Source organism: Mytilus californianus, unplaced genomic scaffold (assembly GCF_021869535.1).
Source record: "Mytilus californianus isolate M0D057914Y unplaced genomic scaffold, xbMytCali1.0.p SCAF_25, whole genome shotgun sequence".
NCBI classification, from domain to species: Eukaryota; Metazoa; Mollusca; class Bivalvia; order Mytilida; family Mytilidae; genus Mytilus; species Mytilus californianus.
This window is the reverse complement of record NW_026262674.1, coordinates 4,202,838-4,222,341: the sequence shown is the minus strand read 5'-3', so window position 1 is coordinate 4,222,341 and position 19,504 is coordinate 4,202,838. Positions and strand designations below refer to the sequence as shown.

The 19,504-nt window shown below is 33.5% G+C and overlaps 1 protein-coding gene across 1 annotated transcript; it reads left to right on the top strand.

Annotated features, from left to right (window-relative positions):
• Positions 1–4,775: 4,775 nt before the first annotated feature.
• LOC127732562 (protein PF3D7_1417600-like) lies at positions 4,776–19,166 on the top strand. The gene is made up of 6 exons (XM_052241614.1): positions 4,776–4,867; positions 5,946–6,019; positions 8,596–10,327; positions 11,064–11,107; positions 13,765–13,963; positions 16,064–19,166. Exons 1-4 carry the CDS (start codon positions 4,780–4,782, stop codon positions 11,072–11,074), a joined length of 1,905 nt encoding a protein of 634 aa, XP_052097574.1. The 5' UTR covers positions 4,776–4,779; the 3' UTR covers positions 11,075–11,107; positions 13,765–13,963; positions 16,064–19,166.
• The last annotated feature ends 338 nt before the right edge of the window (positions 19,167–19,504 follow it).

Here is a 19,504-nt window from a genome sequence, read left to right as displayed (position 1 = left end):
ATCCCAATTTTATTTATAACAGCCTGTTTTAATGGGGCATAAAAAGTCCTACGGACCCCTTCCAGAGATGGACATCTAGTTAGGAAATGTAGAAGGTTTTCTTCCTCGAGTTTGCAAAGGGGGCAAATTGGGTCTGCACTTCCTATATTAAATTTAGCTTTGGTTGCTTGTAAAAGGTAGGTCCCAGTTAGTATTCTAGCTTTTGTTATGGCTTTCTTTGTATCCCCCGGAATTTCTGTTGCTGTTTTCCAAACTGGATGTATTTCTCCTATATTGATAATGTCAGTACAGAGCCTAATCAGGGTTGATTTTTCTTTACTCAAAGACCTAAATTTATTACTCCAAAATGTATTAATAGCATGTCTAACGGATTGTTTCCATTTAATTTTTGTTGGAAGAAATATTAGAAGCTCATCAATGCTTGGTAGGCTATATTGAAGCAGGACATTTTCTGTTCTACGTAGAAAAGTTCCATTGCAAATCTCTAACCGGTACTGACGCAACAAGATATCCCTAAGATTTTGATTTTCAGACGCTAGGATTGAATGCAGAAGGCTTAATTGTCTTTTGTGGAGCTCGGCCTCTATAGGGAGGGCACCCAGTAGTGAGAATACTGCAGCAGAAGCTGTTCTTGTTGGAAGAGCCTGAATATTTTTTAAGAAGGATAAATGGAAGTCACCCAAGTCGTTGATTTGGCTGTTCGTAAGAGGTAAAACTTCTAGACTGTAGAGCAGACGGGGTAATATGTAGATTCTATAAATACTATAGGAAATCCTTGGATTCAAGCCATTTGTGCCATGTACACCTGTTGACATAAGTGAATAGGTTGTTCTTCGGGCTAAATTAATGCGGTCTTTCACATTTATTTTATTTTCATTTTTTGATGATCTTATAATACCTAGATGTGAGGCCTTATCTGTCTCTGAAACGGACTTATCCCAAAGAGACCAGGAGCATATGGATGATTTCCTAGAGTTTGTGGAATTTTCATTTTGTTTAATGAGAACACTCTTTTCAGGGTGGATATTATATTGATGTTCTTTCGAATATGAGTCTACTACACTGAGCATGATTTGCATTTCTTCATCCGAGTCAGATAAGAGTAGGATATCATCTGCGCACGTAGGACATCCTGCATAATTTGTGCCTAGATATAAACCAATATTTGAATCTTCTAACTGTCTTAAAAGGTCTTCAATATAAATTTTATAAAGATGCGTGGACAGGATACCACCTTGACGGACTCCCTGTTGAACTGGAAAGCTATTGCTATGTTGGCCTTTCCAATTAACCCTTGAAGTAAGGTCGTTGTACATTTCGTATATAGTTTCCCAAATCTCAGGAGGAATGTCTTTTTGAAAGAGTTTATCAAGAAGGATGCTGTGGTTGACTACGTCGAAAGCTTTTTGAGTATCCAATGCTGTCAAGAAGAGAATTTCCTTCATCCTTTTTGCATTCATATGTGCACGGAAATACAGATCCGCACTGTTTGGTTTACAGTTTGTAAATTAATCTTTCTCGTCTAAACGTTTAGCAAAATGAGAACTTCTGCAATTATTATGAAAGTAAAAATTGACATTGATCGTGTCCACTGATGAAATTTTGCGAAATATTTACACGTAAAAATCAGAATGAAATATGTGCAGAAATAAGCACATGACGTTTTGTGAATAATTGGTTCGTATAAGTCTCAAAGACAAAAGTTAAATTTCAGAGTTTGCTGTCCTGTATTTTTAAGTGGATTCATCAATCTGGTTGTTAATATGTTATGAAACTCGACAGAATACGCCAGTTCCGAGATATGGTAGTTAGTTGAATCTGTCATGTGACTTCCATCACCACGTGACCAAAATGAAGGCATCGTCACTTCCAACACATTATGAGCGAATGAGTGAAAAAATTTGATGCTTTACTGCACAAAATATATGGGAATTTGAAATCTAATTAGTTGTTCCCCATCCCTTCAGTCGTACGGGAATTAAGATTAAGTACTTATGGAACATAAATTATTTCTAGACGACCCTGCAGAAAGACGATTTTGAAAATGCTTGATACTTAAATAGTGCAGGAATACAGGCACACCTTCTATCTGGTAAATGACGCCATTAGGGCGTGCGAAATTTGCGATCTTCTCCGATGAAAGATACGATTTGAGAAATAACCTATAAATCACCTTGTACTGATCATCTATCATCAGTCGATGCATATTTGGCGGTTGTTAATCTGAAAAATCTGAGAAATTCCCATCACTATTAAGACTGTTACCATGGTTACTGTTTTTATTCAACTCCTGGTTTTTTATCCCCCCCTTTGGTATCTTCTACCTCTTTTAAACATTCATTAAAACTCCATAGCCACCACATTAACTTACATAAAGAAGGGAAGAGACTTCATTCTAAATTTTAGGGCAATTCTCTATAATTTTTTGTCCAGTTTTCTTTATTCTGGAAACCTGACCCAGCCCTCTTAAATTGTCATTCAGACCATTGCAGGACATTTATGCCAAACTGCCAGTTTGGCCACAGTCGTTTCGTCCATACTGCCAATGCGGCCATACTTTGTAAAGTTGTTACGGCCATGATTTTTATTGTTATAAAGGGAGGAAAATATAATTGTTTCTAGAAACAGATGTTAAGAAACAAACGGAAAAGTACATTTTAATCTTACATTTATTTCCCTTATGATAAAAATGTATCTCAATTTATGAATTCTATATATATGAATATGTATATCTAATGATGCTTTTGTCAAGTAATTGTTAAAAAAATACCAAAAAAGAAATTTGGTATGATTCCCAACATGCCCAATGAAACAACTTAATACGAGTTCAATCTCAACAAACTGAACAATATCAAACATAAATCTATTAAAATGGGATCAACACAACAGATGTGTATAAATATAAGATGGTTTACATGAAAATGCAGTCGTCGGTGTCTATGTTTCTCATACTTGTATTTGTTATAGACAAATTGTTTATCTTCTATACTCTGTTGTAAAAAAATGAAGCACCAAAGTCAAAGGCAAACGTCGTTAATCATGTTAATGTCTTAAACATGTCATGCATGTGTTACATCTTCTTTTCACAGCAGATGGACGTACACATTTATTTTATTTATTATGACAAAATGACTTTGTTAAGTCATATTCTTTTTCAAAAACAAACTTCTGTCAAAACAATTAATGTATGTATATGAATATAAAATAAAGTGGCCAAAATGACTATGGCCGAAACGACTGTGGCTGAACTGGTGCTGTGGCCAAAACAAACTCTGGTTAAGCTGGTTGTGTGGCCGAAACGTCTCGAAAGCATTTAGACAATGCTTGATTTCTAGAATTAACATGATAAATTTACATAATCATTAATGAAACATATATTTGGCTCAACAAAGGACCTATGTGTATCATTGCCATCAATTTGTGTCTTTCTGTCTGTATAAAAGAGTATTTGAAGTACCTCAATGAGACAACAACCAATCAACACAAAATCCATTTAGAGATTAACATAATGTCTTCTGTACATAGATATAAGAAGATGTGGTATGAGTGCCAATGAGACAACTCTCCATCCAAGTCACAATTTGTAAAAAGAAACCATTATAGGTCAAAGTACGGTCTTTAACACAGAGCCTTGGCTCACACCGAACAGCAAGCTATAAAGGGCCCCAAAAATGACTAGTGTAAAACCATTCAAAATGTATGTTTAATAAAACTTCACAATAAAAAGTTTTAAGAGACTTTGCAGGATTGATATTTAAAAAAAAAATAATCATTTTTAGCCAGTTCAAAACAAGGTCATCAATGAAGGTGGTATTCTGATTTTTATTAAAAATGAATTAACAGGTAAACGTATTCCAAATTTTTAGATTCTGTAAAACTACCGTTAATACAACTGACTAACCATGAAAGTATGCTGTTGAAGAAGTATTCAACTTACTTGCAGCTCAGGCATAAATGCTATTTCCAAATGCTTAGAGTAAAGTTTAATCTCTGATTTTGTAATAATATTGATTGCAAAGCTTACGTCAATTTTCCATGGAAATGGAAGTGCAAATTTGAAATATATACATTTCTACATGACGAAGTGGGAAAAGATACTTAGGGGAAAAAAACATAAGTTGAAGAAACACAGTCAAAAAGATCAATAGAGATAATCAAGCAAAGAACATTCCACAAAACACTATACAGGGGTGAACTCAGAGGCTGTAAAAGTGTCAGACAGCAGGTGAACTCGGAAACTGTGAAAGGGTCAAAGTTCCTTCTCCATTAGTGACACTTTGTAACTCTTTTAAAATATGTTGATATGACCCTATTGTTAGACATCATACAAAAATGGACTTACCTGACGACATCAACAAATGACAACAATTGATAACCTTTTGCACATTCTCTAACCATTAAATATGACCAAATATGAACGTTTAAATAAAAACATGGTATCTCTGACAAAAATAGAACAAAACTAAATAACCACAGAGACCTTGAAAAATAGGATAGCTTAAAACACATTACTGAAAACTAAGGCTGAGGCATCATGAACCCCTTTTTAACAAAACTAGGGATGAAATCAGGTTCTCTTGAATGGTTAGTAGCAGCAACAGTAGAAGAAAAGATATGACATAGCGTTCAACTCTGCTCACTCACAAAGTGGACGGTGGAAATAACAATATCAGCCTGAGCTGCAATAATTTGTGACATTGTGAATTATTTTTTTTCAAATTGCTATAAGTGGAGCTAACTTAGTAACTTATATTTTCATTTTTATTCCAGGTTTTTAGAATGTCTGTCTATCTACAGTGTAGAGTGTGTAGAAATCCTGTTGTTAAAGAAGATCATCTTGTAGATAGTAACAAATCAGAATTCAAAGGTTAGATTTTTGTTTGGCTGTTTTAGGTGTCTTTCATTTATATATAACAACCAACATATAGCCATCTTGATTAAGGCTGAATAAAAAATACCCTACTTCTTTAATTTTTAGTGCCAACCCTAAAGAACTTTTGGGAAGTTATTCAGTACTATGAGCCAGTATGGGACGTTTTTGTAAATAGGTTCTTTTGTCCTAATTTTAATGCAAATATTAATATTGCATAATTTTGCCAAATTAGCAAATGAGACTTCTTGAGCCTCTAGTTATATCTTTAAGTTTCTATCTCAATGATTCATACCATACATATTTGTTTATTCAGGTTGATAAACTTACATGATTTTGACAGATTTTCAAAACTTACTGCACTAGTGGTTGTTAAATATTGATATTGGTATTAACAGCTTTACTCTTGATCCTTTTTGTCCCATGGGCAACACATTGCTGGAATCATGGAAATACTGGGCGTCTGTCCATCTGTCCATCTGTACGTACATCTGTCTGCTTTTGTTAGCGCTCTCACATGTACAATTCTTGCCAGAATTTTATGAAACTTATATCATATGTTTGTATCAGCAATGTCTTTGACACTTTTGAAAATAAGTTTTGATCAAATATTTTTAACGAGTTATGCCCCTTGAAAATATCAATTATAATGGAAATCACATTGCATTTGATCTGAAGCCTTCATTTCTCTTAAGATATTAATAAAAAGTTTTAAAGATAACAAAAAAGTGTTTTTTTTTAGTTATTGCCCTTGTACTTTGGATAGATAAAATATGTGCAACATAGGGGACATTGGAACTCTGTTCTTTTATTCAATTGGTTTTATCAGCACTTCAACATTTGTATTAAGTTTTGGATTTTCAGATAGTTTAGTCTCGAGCATCAGTGACGAGACATTAATTGGGGAAATGCACATCTGGTGCAGTAAAATTGGTACCTTTAATGTTATTATTAGATTTGATTGACAGTTTGCTACAACCTTGAATGATCAAACTCTGTGAGAAGATGACACAGTGTTTAAAACATTGATGATATAATTTATATAATATAATATATTGTAATTTTTATGTTTTAGAATGTGACAATAGTACAGTGTGGTACATAAGAGATGACAACATGCCTGACTGGGTGTCTGAGGCAGTTAAAAAGGTATGGCTTACTACATTTCAGTCTTGTTTTGTCTTGTCTTGCTGTGAAAGTTACTATTTTTATACCCCCGCTTTAAAAAAGTGGGGGTATACTGTTTTACCTCTGTCTGTCCGTCCGTCCGTCCGTCCCATGAATATTTTTCATTGCATCTTTCTCAAGAACTACACAACAAGGATTTCTGAAATTTGGTTTCAGGGTTTATATAAGTCAGCTATACCATGTGATGCGTTTTCAGATTCATCACTCAACAACTTCCTGTTTACCGTATTTGGGCGTGGGTATCATCAGTGAGCAGTAGCTCACATTTTCACTTGTTCTGTCTGTGTCAACAACTTTCTAATATAAAAATAAGAAGAAGTGGAATGATAACCAATGAGACAACACTCCACGAGAAACAAAATGATATAGAAGTTTACAACTGTACGACCTGTAAAAAAAGCTGTATATTTTAACTTCACTTTCAAGATGACAAAAATTTGTACAGATATAGTTTAGTCCAAAAAAACATATATGTCTGTTTACGGTTACCCGACCGACCCTACTTTTGAGCGCCGACCCTAAGTCATTTTATTTCCGTCGTAAAGTGAAAAATAAACTGAACTCGTGGCAAAAGCAAAGTTAGTGTTGCAAATAATATAAATCAATTGCCTGATACATCCCAATGTTCACAATCGTGAATATGACAGTTGTTTTAAGGAAATTTGCAACTCGTGTGATGAAATAAACACTTTGCCACCATTTTTTTCCAACCAATTACCAAGGGAAATAATCCAATCATTAAAAATACGGGTAAACTCGGCCCATGATCAACTCGGACCATGACAAGACGAAACGGCATGACTCAAAATCGTGTCACAAAAAATAAAATGGAAATACCGACCTACCTACCCTATTTTTTAAAAGTATGTAACCTTAAACAGACATATATTTTTTTTTGGCCTCATAATTAATCTAGCCAATCACTCAGTATTATGTTCCAGTGGAATTGATTGTCAATGAAATAACTATTCACCAGAGACGATTGTCAATGAAATAACTATTCACCAGAGACCAAAAGACTTGGATGTGAGCAACTGTAGGCAACTGTAACAATGAGCAAAAACCATTCTGTTAAGTTAGCAGCAAAATGCCATATTATGACAATTCAAACAATTTAAGCAATGGCTTGATTTATGATCAAATGATAAACGAAAAATTAATATGACAGACAGTAACCATTTACAACTAATGAATTACCGGCTCCCTAATAAGGACAGGCATATACTGATTATTTGCAAATGTTCAACCCTCCCCTTAACCTGAGATGGTGGTGTCTCAGCACAACATAAAGAACAAACTGTAAAAAATAGTTGGTAAGGGCATGACTCATCAGATCAACAGGAAGCACAAAAAACAACTAACAAAAAGATGAAAGACCAAGAACCAGTCTAAGAGTACTCACAGTATCTGAAATCTTACCAAATCCAACAGATTTAGGGTAAAGATGTCATAAACAGCCTGAGAAAAATAGCTTGAACATTTTCAGTTTAAAGTAATAATTAGAGTTGTCTCCCTTTGTCAAGTTTCAGACTGGCAGGAATCAACACTTGAATATGTTTTTACTAGAGGCCTTTTAATTGTCTGGTTATTTTTACAAAGTTTCAGCATTACCCGTAAGTTAGATAGTGAAACTTTACTTCCTTAAAGGATGTTAAAAATCTGTTCATCAGTGAATAAGGCTGGTAGTGTTTATAACTTGCATTAGAATATGTTATTCCCTTACTTTGTAGAGACTAATGGTAATCACCTTGCCTGTCTGTTTGCAATAAGTCCCTACCTACTTCTTTTTTCACCAAATTTTTTAGATGACTCCTTGTAGGAGTTATTTCTCTTCAATGATGATTTTTGATTCATTTTTGTGTGTTTGCCTCAAGCTCTTATTCTGAAAATTATTATAGATAGGTAGAAACTGATATCAGCAAAAATGGAAAAAGGCCAAATATGACCTAAACCATTGGATGACCCCATTAATTTTGTTGTGTTTACCTATTATCTCAATGTTTTGACAGGTGTATATTCAGGCTGTTAGAATCTCTTAGAAGCCTTTTGTTTTTTATGTGTATGAGTGTATGATTTTGGGTTGCTGTCTCATTGACGAAAAAAATATATCTATTCATATTCTAAGCACATTTGCAAAGAATCACATTCTTCCTCCAGATCATCAATTTTATATTTATTTGTCCATTTTAAAAATCTTAACTAGACATGAAGTAAGAGTTGTACATTTGTGCTTCATAGTGAGTATTTAGATCAAGCCCGCTAAAACCATTTGAAAACATCTCAGAACAAAAAAGAGGCAAAAGATATCAAAGGGACATTCAAACTGATAAGTCGAAAAAACAAACTGACAACGCCATGGCAAAAAAGAAAAAAAAAAAACCAAAAGACAAACAACAGAATACCAAACACAACATAGGAAACTAAAGGCTGAGCAACATGAACCCCATCAAAAAAACCAGGGTTGATCTCAGGTGGTTTGGAAGAGTTAGCTGTCAAGACATACACAAATTATATATTGACAATTTGTTTATTTGTAGGAATCCTGGCAGAAAGGGAAATTGTGCTGCCCAAAGTGTAATGGTAAACTGGGATCATTCAATTTTATCAAAATACTCACCTGTCAACAATGTGACAAGCATGAACTCCCACCGGTTCACATACTTAAAGATAGAGTCGATAAAAAGATTCTTGCAGTCAAGGCTAATTCATCAACTTCTCCAGATAACATGCAAACAAATGCTTCGAGTGAAAGCATGGAACAGGGATTTTCACCTTTGAGTGAAAGCATGGATCAGGTATTTACACCTTCAAGTGAAAGCATGGATCATGTATTTACACCTTCAAGTGAAAGCATGGATCAGGTATTCACACCTTCAAGTGAAAGCATGGATCAGGTATTCATACCTTCAAGTGAAATAACTAAATGTGTATTTGATTCTCTGTGTGATAGGATTAATCACGATGAAACCAATACATGTAGTAATACGATTAATCACAATGGAACCAATACATGTAGTAATACGATTAATCACGATGGAACCAATATGTGTAGTAATATGATTAATCACGATGGAACCAATACATGTAGTAATATGATTAATCACGATGGAACCAATACATGTAGTAATACGATTAATCATGATAGAACCATTATGTTGGGTGATCAAGTTGTCAACACTAATGCATTTCCTGAAATAGTGGCACAACACAAAACAGATGTAACAAATCATGATCGCTATTTGATTGATAATAATGATAAATCTCTGATTAATGATGATGACATGATTGATCAAGTTGATGATGGTGGATCTGATAATGACTTTGACGATATGAACTCTGATTTTTGCCCAGAAGATTTTATCAAGATTAGGGATGGAGAAATTTTATATGAACCCACATTTGAGCAGAAAAGAACAAACTTTGATCCTTACAAAGAAATGTCACAAAATAATCTTGATGGGTTTCCTGTTTCATCAAAGGACCATCATGTAGATAAAACAGTGATATTTTCCTGTTTAACAGTTGTTGATGAAAATGGTTTAACGGCTAATGAAGATAATCTTGAACATAATCAAGACCAAAGCACTGAAAAACTTGATAGAGTTCAGGATTATGGACAGAACACTATGGCCATGTCTTTCAAAACCAACTGTGATACTTTTCAAATGCATCCTCGTCCTATTGGCAATGAACACACTAGCACTTTTGATATTTCAGATCAAATGAATAACCTTAAAGCTTTGAGTGACCCTCATATACAAAGTGGTTCTAACCTGGAACTTTCTAATGACCCTCATATACAAAGTGGTTCTGGTGAAGGTAATACTGTCACCAATAATGCACACCATTTACTTCAAAATTTAAGTTCAACTGCCTTTACTGAAACTAGTCAAATTACCAATAGGACATCTGTAGAAGAAACAAATGACATTCAGGTGGATCAACAAACAAATGAAACCCTAACTGAACCATTTGGAACTTATCAGGAAAACAGAACCCACTCAGAACATCAACACTTTATATCAACAAATGCAGACATTCTCACTGAAGAATTTGAAAGTGAAAGTGTCTCAAGCCAGGTGCAAGGTGATAGCAGGCTCCAGAGATCAGTAGATTCCATTATAGAAGATCAGTCTTTATTTGAGGAAAGTCCTGTGCCAGATGGAGAAGATGTAGATATAGATGTGGATATTCCTGTTGATTTTCTAATGTTGTCTGAGAGGAGTAGGAGGAGGAGACCAAACAGGAGGTCAAGAAGGGAAAATAAGGGTATACAATAATGATTTCATTTTTTCAGAAATAACCAGATAAAAGAGGGACGAAAGATACCAGAGGGACATTCAAACTCATAGATCGAAAACAAACTGACAACGCCATGGCCAAAAATAAAAAGACAAACAGACAAATAATAGTACAGATGACACAACATAGAAAACTAAAGTCTAAGCAACACGAACCCCACCAAAAACTGGGGGTGGTCTCAGGTGCTCTGGAAGGGTAACAGATAACAGTGGCAATATTAACTCTAATTACAATTTTTCAAATTGTGACTAGAGTACATATCAATGTATTCTTATTTACCTTGATTCTATGTTTTATTTAATCATTAAAGACACCCATGATCGGATCAGAAGAAGTACATTATAACTAATATTGGGTTTATAGTGCTGAAATGCAAAAAAAAAAAATAAAAAAAATAACGATTTGTAGGATAATGATGACCTACTTTTCACAGAATTTTGTGATACACCCACATGGCATTTACTAACATAAATCAAAAGATAACAAATGTTCTTAATATCATAAGGTTTTGGGACTCATATGGTTTGATAAATCACAAATATTACACCTGTAATATATGTAAAAATTGGTAAGAGAATCATACAAAAAAACAAAATTGTTGTATACATTCAGTTCTGTGTTTTATAAAAACAATATGTATTTTTTTAAGGCCATACCAGTAAGACAAATATATAAAAATCTTTATGTTTTTTATTCTATTTAGGGAAAAGATAAGAGAAAAAAGAACAGCCAAAAAATGAAAATGTGGTAAGTTATTTTAATTTCTCAACTGCGAATGTGAGACCAGGGATTATAATCCTGCGGCAGCATTGGTGGCCGCAAAAACTATTTATATAAAGCTTTATATTTCAGGGGTTAGAAGACCTGCATGCTTCATACTTTGTACATATATGCCTTATGTGACGAAGTTTCCGTCTGTCATATGTCTGTTGTTCTTGATCTCATTTTCTTGGTTCATTGGTCAATATTAAATTTTCATGGTTTGATCTGTTTCTTGTATACTTTAAGCAACATGTCAACTTTATTTGGTGTATGTAATGATTGTAAGGTGTACATGTTTGTCTGAATTTATTTATCTGACCTTCACCTTATTTTCATGGACCATTGATAATGTTAAGTTTATGTGGTACTTGTTGTAAAACTTTATCTTTAGGACTATCAACCTAAAATAAATCATGAATAGTAAAGCAGGCGACACATTTCAGCACTCTTGTTGTTGTTTGTCCTCTTTTGTGTTATGAGATCAATATTGTCAAGTGTTATGGTTAAAAAAAGGACATTTGGTATGACTGTCAATAAAACAAGCTTCCACTAGAGACAAAAGGACATGGATGTTAACAACTGTAGGGCAATGTACATCATTCAAGAATCATCAAAACCGAATAAAAAATTTAAGGATGCTCGCTCCTCTTGTTTATTAATTTTTGCCAGATATTCGGAATCCTCTGGTTTTAACCATGTAGAGTCAATAAAAAAGTTTCCCCGCTAACCCCTATTTTTCTTTTAATTCTTTTATTGCATATAGTTTAAAAAGCCATATTTGAAAATCCTATAAAATTCTTGTTATTTTTTCATAGTTTTTAAAAGATAAAGGGTGCCAATGTTAAATGTATGAAAAGTCTAGAGAGAATTATTTCCCGCCAAATTTTCAATTGCTTATATCTCAAAAACAAGCACACGGACCCCTCATTTTTTTCTGCTTTTTTAGTTCCTTTATTAATATACTATCTATTTATAACAGTATTTTAAAAAGCTTGTTATTTTGAAACCGAGTAGCGAACATCCTTAACATATATAGGTAAAAACTCATCAAAGATACAAGTCTTATTATTTGATACGCCATAAGCTATAACAGGCTTCAAAGTCACAAGATATGAAACAGTTCATAGGAGAAAACCAACGACCTGATTTATTATTAAAACAACAAATGAAAAACTAATAAAGCAGCCAGCAACCAACAACAACCACTAATTACAGGCTGTGAACAAATGTTAAAAAAAGGTTTCATACATAAATATTTCTCTGTCTACATTAAATTTGTATAGTTACAGGGGCTCAAATTTACTTTAGGCAATGGAAGGTCAAGGACATTTGACCTAAAATACTGAAAGGTCCTCGTTTGTTCTTAGAAGGTCCAATTTTAATCGTACAAAATTTCAATTGATGAAAACAAAAAAATGCTTGTAACCTTTCAAAGAACTCATCATGTCTTACTGTTTTTATAGTAGTATCTTAAAGCCAAAAGGAACCATGCATGCAATGGTTTGGCAAATTAGGTGCAATTAAGCTAGTTCTGTTCTTTGTTTAATTAAATGTGTTTAAATTGTTCTGGTTTCAATTGCTGCTCAAAAACACACTGGCATAACTTTGTGTCAGATAACAGCTCGCCTTTGCTTTTGCTTACGGTATTGAGAATATTGTGTCAGGATCCCAGACTGGCAAAATAGGAAAGTCTGTTAGGTGTAGCTAACTACCGACAAGAAGGTCCAAACCTGAAAATGGAAGGTCAAGGACCCCGGACCACCGGACCACCGTTAATTTGAACCCCTGAGTAATTTTACCATAAAATGAGTACTATTGCTATTTAATGACCATAAAGAGAAAATAAGTGTCAGTCATAACTGAAGAGAGAGGCGAAAGATACCAAAGGGACATTCAAACTCATAAGGCAAAATTAAACCGACACCGCCATGGCTAAAAAGAAAAGGACCAAAAGACCCACAATAAGATATCACAACCAGTTTGTCATGAAACTAATATAAATCAAACTCCTATGTAATGTATACATAATATTTGCTTACATTCACATCATTTGGTGTATAGTTGCCTCATTGGCAATCATACCAAATCTAATTATAAGCTCACCTTGCCCAAAGTGTGAGCTATAGCTATCACTTGGCATCCGCCATCTGTCATCTGTTACTTTTACAAAAAATGTCTTCTCCTCTGAATCTACTGGGCAAAATAAAGCCTAATGTGGCCACAATTATCCATTTTAAGTCAACATGGCGGAAATCATCAGTCAACTTCTTATAGATGTTATTGCTGTAATAAGTATGATTTTTATCCTTTTTTGGTGTTTTGGGCAAAAATTAAAGTATCCAAAGGGAAACTTCAAACAGCAAAAATGATCAGCAAGAATTGATCTTCAAATAAGTCGCATACTAGCTGAAATTGTCAGTCCAATCCTTATAGGAGTTATTGGCCTTATATTTTTACACAATTTAACATTTTTGGCAAGAACTATAGTAGACAGAAACTGTAAACAACAAAAATACTCAGCAAAGTGGAGAATTTTAGTCATGAATTATATTCTAGTCTATAATGTTGGAGAGTGGCCATTGTTGAAGATGCACATAGATTCAGGTGAGCGACACTAACGATGTCTTTATATTGTGTTGTAGTATGAAACCTGGTTGATTGACTTTCCAGAAGAACATTTATGTCCTGTTTGTTTTGACTTGTTCTGTGAACCACACGCCTGCTCTCCGTGTGAACACGTGCTGTGTGAGGCATGTCTGAGACGTGTTGGTCACAAAAATGTTTACAACACTCCATGTCCAATGTGTAGACAGCTGATTGTACAGTGTATCAAGAAAACAGGTTTGTTATTACAATATTGGGATCATTTCTAAATTGCCAACTTATTTGTACAAACCATATACTTTAAACCTACTTATTTTTGTAGATACTTTATTTTGCTTTTAGTATAGGTTACTTTGAGTCAAATTATTATTTTTTTTTTTATGTATTTATATAAGGATAGACCAAAGTTTTTTATTCTCATGAAGATTTATATTTGCAAAAGTCTCAGAATTTAATCTCCCCCAAAATTAGTTGGTTAACAGTATTTGTGTGAAAATAACCTGAAAGTAAATCTTTCCAGATTTCATCAAAATTACATCTGACTTATATTTATACATAACAAGGTTAATGTCAAACAAAAATTGACATAAAGTTGGCTAAAATCGTGAGTATTATCTGTGAAAACTTGTTGGTTTACATTTTATCAGACAGGGAAGACAAAGGGGAAATAATCATTATATGATTGTTTGATTGTTGATTGCTCTATGGCAAGTGTCAAATATTTCATGAAAATTCATGACAAGAAGAAATTAAACCTATAAACAGGATAACAATTTAATTGGGATGTTTAGGCAATAAACTAGTGATATTAATTAGGGCCCCCCCTATAGTGATCAGTCTGTCCATCCCTCCGTCAGTAACAAATTGTGTCCGTTCTATATCTAGAAAACCGTTATAATTTCAGATTTTATACTTGACATGTATATTAACCAACACCAGAGGGTGTGTCATAATGTTTGTACAACTTCCTAGGTCAAAGTTCAAGGTCAGCGGGGCCCACAGAGGTGGCTCCCATCTCAATGATGTCTAGTTATTTCTAAGTCAATATAATATTTTTAAAATGATAAAGAAGCTACAATAAAGTGACATCATACTGAAATAGCTACTAATCGAAATTTGAAATTACCAGTTTATTGCTTCACACAGTTTAACCCACATGGATGAGCCTTGACCAACGAGAGAAAAATACAGTTAACTCTCGTTGTCTCGAACTCGGTTGACTCGAAATTTCGGATGAGTCGAAGTTTTCACGTGGTCCCGAACTTTGTTCCATATAAATGTATGTAATTCGACTCCTGATGAGTCGAAATTGGATGAGTCGAAATTTCGGTTGAGTCGAACTAAATTTACGATCCCAAGGTTAACAAAAGCATTCAAAATTCATTATTTATCTCGAACTAATACACATATGTCAAAACATGACCTCCGGCATTTAAATGGATTGAAGAGTTAATCTGACAATACACGTGTAATTAAATTTCCAGTCACTGACCACTGTATTGATTTATGACATGCTATTTCCACGAGTGTTTACCTAAGATTATCTTTTATAGAATTTTTATAAATAATTAGTGATACATTGTTAATGTTTATGAAAAAGTATTTACAATGTTTACAAAACAATTAATTGTGATTTACACTAATGAGCTTGGGTGATTATAAAGTAAGGATTTTGACTTCTGTTGATGATCACCTAAAAACTACTCAATAGACGTCTTTAATCTTGTTGTATTTTCTTTTGAAAAGAAAGAGTGAGATAAAACAAAATGAAGAGAAATCTAAATTTTCTAAAATCTCTTGTATCCGAGAATAAACAATTTTGTCAACTATAAACGACCTGAATAACGAAACTATCGATTGGAAATTACTCTCTCGGATAAAAGCCAGAGGAAAAAATTGTAACTGAAACAATTGAATAAGTAAAAATAATGTTATTATAATAATGAAAGACCATGACATACAAATACATCGATCTGATACCAGAATATCGATCCCCTTCCCATATTATCCCGGATTTATTTTAGCTTTACCAAGCTAAGCAAGAGTTGTGTCCCTTGTTCTGTCAAACTTCCGGTTTTCGTTTGAGTCGAACTACGTGTATCTCGAAATATTTCTGTGGTCCGGCTGACTTCGAGATAACGAGAGTCGACTGTAGTATGAAAAATTACCCTATATCCACTATTAAAAACAGGCCTTAGTTATTACCTTCATGCATTTTTTTTATACTATGGCATGTTTTAGTGGATATTTCTAACTCTTTAACTTGGGATATAAACTTGTTGGTTATACTAACAATATTTTCTCCATTGACTGATATACCATGTTGTTATATTACAGACCTGGTTAAAACTTTGAAGGATTTGTACCCAGATGAATACAGATCCAGACTTAGAGAACAGAGAAAGTATCTGAATGATAAGTTTAGTCCATTACCTCACAGGAGAACAGCGTTAGGTCAGACTCAAGAGGATATCAGAAACAGGATTCTAGGACAAAGAAATAATCTTCAACCACAGCGAGCAAAAATATATTTAGCAGGTTTTGTTCTTCTTATCATGATTGTACCAGTTGTGTCTTTGGGAAAAGCTGTTGTTAATTCTGCAATAGGATTGGTGCAAGATCTATGGACATGGTTTTGATATGGCATCGTGTGTGATATTTATAGATTATAACATGTCCTTTTCCATATCAGCCCTGGTATCATCCTGAGACTCCCATATTACCCCAAGGCACTAGCCGAGGGCTCATATGGTTCGAGGGATGATACCAGGGCATATATGATAAGGACATGTTATAATCTATTTATCACATATTATACAAATGCTTAAAAAAGTAGAAAGAATTTTATTATTCCGTCTGGCAAGATCATACACTTTTTGTTCTACATTGAAATAACTTCATTTATTACGAAGCTCCCCAACCGGTCAAATTTTTAGTCCTAGGATATTATAATGTCAATGTCAAATTTTCTTTAAGTATTATTGTTCTTTATTTCTTGAACAAATTCCGCTGTCATTATAATCGACGTTCCCTATTGTCATTGTTGTTCTGAAAGCTTATGACATCATAATAAGGCACAATAACTGGTTATTTGCCCTGGGCAGGAATATGACTTTGGCAAATCTGCAGTTATTGCATATGAAAAACCCATTGTTTTCATAACAAATATTTGATAAAATGATTATTATTGTGATGTGTATAGTGTGTGAAGTGTGTTATATGTGCAGTGTTAAGCAATGTGGCACTTCTTTTCATTTAAACACCAAAAAAGTATGTGTGTTTAAGGTGTTTTGCCAAAGATTTACACGATTGTATTCAATGGTCACAAGCTGAAAAATGTCATATCTTCAGAAGTCAGGTTTGACTTCCAAACACATGTAATTTTTCATTTTTCATTCTAAAAGTTTTAAGACTTTAGGTGGACATTTATTCTTTCATCATTACTTAAGTGATTAAGTCTCTTATATGTATCTTATTATTTTTGAGTACTGATAATTGTTGTGATCAATTCCAACAAATTCCGTTACAAGGATTTATCAAATTTAGATAGAATAGGTTTGCTCAAGACTTTTTGGCCAGGTTGGACTAAGTCCAAAACCAGCTTATAGTATGGTGATGTCCTCAGGCCGATAGGCTGGCAGTTGGGAAAAGTCGGTACCTTATTTTGTGTAATTAACTACTTCTACAGTTTTCAACTCAGATCTCTGAAAGAGGGGCGAAAGATACCAGAGGGACAGTCAAACTCATAGATCGAAAATAAACTGACAACGCCATGGCTAAAAAATTAAAAGACAAACAGACAAATAATAGTACACAAAACACAACATAGAAAACTAAAGAATGAGCAACACGAACACCACCAAAAACTGGGGTCGATCTCTGGTGATCCGGAAGGGCAAGCAGATCCTGCTCCACATGTGGCACTCGTCGTGTTGCTTATGTTATTACAAATCCAGTAAATAGTCTAATTCGGTAGGTGAAACTTCACAGAAGATTGCACATATGTAAGTTGTGCACATGCTATTATTGAGGATTTTTGTTCTCACTTTTTCCAGACTTTGGAACTTAGTTATTTTACAGTAAATTTATGTTTTTCATTCTTCATCTTATAATAAAGAAATTCTTCTTCCCCACCATGTAATTGCCACATCATTGTTAACATTCTACATTGATTAGTCACAAATATTTCAACCTTGCCATTTGAGACTTTGGCTCATTTTTATATACAATAAACCAACAGTCTATTGGGTTACCTAAAGTAACTTTTATAAATTTTGCATCAACATAGTTTGTCTAAATCCAAGGATACTGTATTTTATTATTTCAAATATATTTAGTATTTGAATACCCACATACTGATATAAATATGTGTTCATTTTCATCTGGGATCATGTTCTAGGGTTTTAGAGGGAGAGGGTTGATAAATTAACTTTTCACAAATTTTTTTTTCTCATTTGCATAGGTGATGATTGTGAGAGAAATATTTTTTTCTTTCATACAGACATTTAACACTTACATTTTTCATAAGTTTCTGTAATATTTCAGTCACAATACCCTTTAATTGTATTGTGTGTTAAAAACCAAAAATGCATCTGTATGCATTTTAATGAGAAGCATCTTTGACCTCCACTATCTATTTTATTTATGCATTTAAAGAGGAAGTTTGAAAAAAGGTCACAAATATTTGAAAGCAGTAGTTATTGAGTCTCATGTTCACCTGTAAAAAAACTATTTAAACACATAAATGATATTATAATTAAGTTTTAGTATATTATTTCACAAAGAAGGAACTATAGCAGGAAATTATTTACAATTTCGTTACTTGGTCTTATCAGAAAGTAGGATGTCTAGGTGTATTTCCTGTTTAAGTGAATGAATGTTGTGTCAGTCGAGAGAAATGATCTATTTAAGATTATGAATTGATTTAGAAAATATTTGAATCATCCCCAACTTATGTTATTGAGAATATCAAAGTTTTTCACTGTTTGTAGAAGGAAAACAAATAAATTCAGTTAATAAAATGATAGAGTTATCTATCTTTGTGAAGGTTGATTCACATTTAAGGGCTATTCCATTAAAATGTATGGGGGAGGGTAGGAAGGGAAGTTTAATTATTGAATGTGGGTCATGGGTCTTTTTTCAGTATGTGTCCATTACCATTATGCAAAATAATCTAAAAAATGGTTCTTGGTGGTAGGGATATTTTGAAAGTCCCTTCCTACCCTCCCACATACATTTTAACGGAATAGCCCTAAGCTAGTTTCAGCTATTATAGATTTTACTGTTATTGTTAAGTTTTGTTGTTTTTGCTAAGCTTGTTATTGATGAACCAGGATACTTACTATATGTTGAAATTTTATTTATTAATAAATATGAAATTTCAAATTGTTTATGTTTGTGTTATATGTTTAGTGTCTTTCATTATAAACAAAAGAATTACTGTGGATTCATTAATTTTCGTTGGTAGAGGTGTTCAGGTGTTCAACAAAATAAAATTTGTCCAAAACCAGGAAATTACATATCCGCAATATATCATTTTTCTTCAATCATGGAAGATTGGTACCCTAAAAAATAAATGAATACACAGTATATACTGTAATACAAAGGATGAGGATGTAAATAATTATAGGGCACCTCCAGCCTTATGCAGGATAAGCAAGGAAAAATCATAAAAATCATGTGTTAACTGTGCACACATTACATAATTCTGGAATAAGCTTGTCATGAAGTCGCTAACATCCTTGTCATTTGTACTTGGGTGCAATCGTACTACATCTC